This window comes from Hordeum vulgare, chromosome 2H (assembly GCF_904849725.1).
Source record: "Hordeum vulgare subsp. vulgare chromosome 2H, MorexV3_pseudomolecules_assembly, whole genome shotgun sequence".
Taxonomy (NCBI): Eukaryota; Viridiplantae; Streptophyta; class Magnoliopsida; order Poales; family Poaceae; genus Hordeum; species Hordeum vulgare.
Window position 1 is genome coordinate 391,619,652 of NC_058519.1, and position 4,439 is coordinate 391,624,090.

The 4,439-nt window shown below is 43.3% G+C and overlaps 1 protein-coding gene across 1 annotated transcript; it reads left to right on the forward strand.

The window, feature by feature from the left end:
* Positions 1–1,697: 1,697 nt before the first annotated feature.
* LOC123430144 lies at positions 1,698–3,423 on the forward strand. Its single transcript, XM_045114045.1, has 3 exons — positions 1,698–1,968; positions 2,769–3,033; positions 3,125–3,423. The coding sequence occupies exons 1-3, from the start codon at positions 1,837–1,839 to the stop codon at positions 3,139–3,141; spliced, it is 414 nt and encodes a 137-aa protein (XP_044969980.1). The 5' UTR covers positions 1,698–1,836; the 3' UTR covers positions 3,142–3,423.
* Positions 3,424–4,439: the final 1,016 nt, after the last annotated feature.

Consider the following 4,439-nt stretch of genomic DNA (forward strand, 5'->3'; position numbering starts at 1 on the left):
GGAGCTGCTTTCTGGCTCGAAGGCTTAGATGAGCTCGGGAGTGAACAAATAAGTCGTTAAAATAATGAACAAATCAAGAAAAATGTTTGTGGAGAAAGAAGGCCAAGTGCGTGATGTTTGTGCTAAATTGTAAAACATTTGGATGTGTGAGTACCTTTCGACAAAAAAAGTAAAATCCATGAATTTTTTACTGATTATGTATTGTTCGGATCTGTATTTTTGTTCCAAGAGCTATTTGGATGTCCAAATGCTTTAAAACTTGAAACGCACCTCACGCACTCAAACATGTCCCAAGGAAAAAAAGATTTTTGTTTTACCTCTTTCTAGTGTTTTCTTGAATTTACTGTTCAGTGAGTCCAAGCTTAAAATTAAATATTGATAGGTACAAAGTTTATCGGCAAAAGAAGAATAAAGTTGTAGCAGTGTTGTTTGACACATAAAGGGCCCATGTATCGAGGAATTCTCGATTCTAGATTGTAATGTTAGACCATTCATACAAATTAAAATTAAAATTGTAACTCTACACCTTTAAAATTAAAGGTGTGGCTAGACCTCAGTCAACTGATATTTAATCAAATCTCAATCAAGTAACACAACATACAATATAATAATAATAATAATAATAATTTTTACATGAATTTTAATATATAATCTCACGGATATAGCATCAATTAAGACTTAACAAAGTCTTAATCGTAAAACATAGAAAAACTGTAAAATTAAACCATCTTTCACCTCGAAAAAACAAAAGTTAGCGTGACGGTGAGAAGGCGTGTGCAGTGCAGCCACGTATGGTAGCACGTGTCGGCCGGTTTGACTGGCCGGTGCGAAATATGTGTGCATGGAGACCAGGTAGAGTGAAGTATACGAGACAAACGATGCATGCGGTCAGATGCTGGATTTATTGGCCAGGGCGCAGGCGGCCGTTGGATGGATATACATGCATTGACGGTTAAAGCAACCGCTACCTGCATGCATCCTTAACTGTGCGTACATCTGATCTGATGTGCATGCATGCATGCATGTAGCTTGGTCCAGGTGAGGTGAGCCCAAGAGAGAAAAGATTCATGTATGGTACATGGATGGATAAACTGAACGAGGAAAGGGCCGGCCAAGGGCATATATGCACGCACATGGCACAGGCATGGCCACATATGTATCATCAATGGATCAATGGACGGAGTGAAGCGGCCGACCGGTAGCATGTGCCTGCACTGCATATTTCTCCAGTATGCCATCGCCGATGCATGCCTAGCTAGCTAGCAACACATGTCATGTACACCTGTGCGTGCACCGAGACGGAGAGAGCGACCGTTGGTGTGCGCATGGGCAGAGCCGTTTTGTTGGAGCCAGTAGTCACGGGTATCTCTCTCTCTCTCTCAACATCGTTGTCGACGGACGGCATGGTGATGGTGGACGAGAGAAAAGAAGGAAAAGAAGCACGGATCACGTGGGCCCCGCACGCGACTTATCCAACTGCACGTCTATCTAGCCTCTCTCTCATGCATGCACTTGTCGCCTCACGACCGTTTGATCCGGTTATGGAAGTATGATTCTGGAACAACTAATCTGGACCATTGGATTAAAATCGGACACATGACGAGCGACCGACCATCTGTGTACAGCAACCAGCGTCAGTGTCAAGTCCCAAGTCGCCCGCGCCTTTAAAAGGCCTGCCGGGGGCTCGTCGATATCAGCACAACCACAGCACCGCAGCTAGCAACTGAAACCGACGCCAGCTCAAGTGTATAGGGGGCAGAGCAGTAGCCCAAATCTTCCAATCCATCTACCTAGCTAGCTCTCTAGCTCCATCCTTCAGCTAGCCAAATCTCAGGCATGGACGGAAAGAAGAAGCCTGCTGCTGCGACTGGGAGCTCCATCGTCGACGACCTCTTCGGCCCCAAGAACGGCGCCGCCTCTCCTTCCTCCGCCGGCTACTTCAGCACCGTCTTCCCAACTCCATCCGCGGTACGGTATATATGCGTCTTAGTAGTTTCCTGCTTGATCTTCGATCTGGATTTTATGTGTGTGTTCTACCTTCAGTTAAAACTTCCGTTTCTTCGATTTTTTTTTTCTGTCGAAAAAGGGCGAACATGCATGTGTGCAACGTCCCCGCTTTGCTTCCCTCAATCCCTCTCACCCACACAAATTACTACTCTAGTTCTAAGTCCATCGTTTGCCACTTTTTTTTTTAATTCCGATAGGCTTTGTTTCATTTCTGTTATTTTCTCTTGGTTGATTATTAGTCTTAGAAAAAGATTTGATCGAATTGTTTTTTAGAAGTGGGTGGTCAAAGCATTGGTTAAACAAATAAATCCGCATGGTACATGGATCATGCATATCGCTTCGTGCGTGACATAAGCACTTTTGTTTTTACACCAAACACGTGCGCATATAAATCATACCACTACGTATGTGGAGAGCATGGATTAAACTGTTTCCTCCTTACTAGTACGTCATTTTTGTTTACATCAAACACGTCCGTTCTCTCTTTGCCGAATGCACTACTCATTATTAGTCTATCATCATGCACATGCACATGCACGTACCTGTTTTTCTACATGCATGACGATACGAGCCAAAACAACGGACTGGTGTCTGGTGTTATATATCGTCCACGGTGCATATACTGCATCTTAGCATCTATACATACTAGTATCAGAGATTCGTACGTAGGAGCATTTGTTCGGCACGTGTGTGATATATGTGGTTGCTTAATTGGTCAACCACGTAGTACTTATTACATGCGTATATATTGGTAATGGCAGGCCACGGGGAAAGATGCGTCACGTCGGGCAGCAGCGGCCGCTGGGAATAAATCATCGTCGGCAGGGCATCAGCAGCAAGGAAAGCAGCATGGGGGGTCACCTGAGTCACCTTACTTCGGCTCTTCCTCCGTCCACTATGGCGGCCGGGACTTCTACGCCGGCGCCGAATCTCAGCGGCAATATCCGCCCGCCGCTGCCGCACCGGCACCCAAGCACAAGGACGACGGCGACACATCGGCAGCCACCCGGGGTGACTGGTGGCAAGGTCGGTCCATCTCAACCTACCTCCACGTACGTACTAGTAGTAGTATTGACTGTCTCTACGTTTTCACTAACTGAACCCGTTTTTCCCCCAGGTTCCCTCTACTACTAGCACTGGCAGGAAAGAGAGACTGATGTGAGATGAGATATAAATAAAATGTACAGCTAGCTACCTCATAATAGCATGCTTCATCATCGTTATTTCACTGGGTGGAGAAGATGGTCGGTCCAGCGATCATCAGCTTATTACTAATTAAGCTATATATGTTGTTATGTTAGAGCTTGTGTTTGTCTACCTAGCTGGGACATGGGTCCTCTCATGTGTGTACTACTATGCTGTTGTAATATGCCTTCTCACACTAATATATAGTCGTGCGCTTGTATCTGTGTGCTATGGTTTCGCCTCTCCAACATTATATTAATCAGCTTACTGAAAGAATCGAGCACACTGAATTCGCGTCGCCATGATGGGATTATTTTGTTGAGAAAAGTGTGCATGGCACCCCAGCTTCGTCGAAAGATTATCTTACGTATTCATACAGATCTAGATATGAAATACTACCTTCGTCACGGTTTAGAAGGCACCATTAAATTTACGTGCATTTTCACAATATACAAGGTTTAAGGTTGGTCATAGTGTGGAGTATCATATAGGAGTATCATACATATGATACTATTATATGATACTATCATTATAGTGCATAGCATCATAAACTAGTATCATAGATGACCTTATTTATTAACATGCATGACATATAGTAACATAGCATTTAACATGTTACGGTATCTACCTATGTTACTCTAAGAGCAAGTATAATAGGATGATGTAGGTGGGTTGTAAGACTTAAAATAATATATTTTTTATGAGTTGGAAGAGAGAGAAGAGGAGAGAGAAGAGAAGCGGGCTACAAACTAACAGCCGGCTATAACACGTGCTCCTAGACACTTTGCGAGAAAGGATGGTGTGCCTTGTATCAATAAAGTAGTAGTTATTTACATCTATTTATTGTACTTGCGGGCTATAAACTTGGATATAGATGACATGTCAACATCATATAGCCAGCAGTTGGATGTACTATTAACCATGCTCTAACCTCCTATCTCTTTTTTGATTGTCTGCCACATCAGCATGTTTGCTAGTCCCAAGTACATGATACTATCTAAGTTAGAGGGTGCTTGAATCCAAGGGACTTATTTTAGTCTGACTAAAAATAATCTCTTTAAGAGGCTAAAGTTCCAAGCACCCGTGACTAAAGAGAGGCTAAAACTAGTCTTGAGACTAAATTTTTTTAGTCAGGAATACCCCTACTAAAATGTGGACTAGTCCTCTCTCTTCTCATTTAACTCCTCTCCTTTAAAACATGCGAGTTCTGGATTGGAGTGTTTGGAGGATAATAAATGCTCATTAAC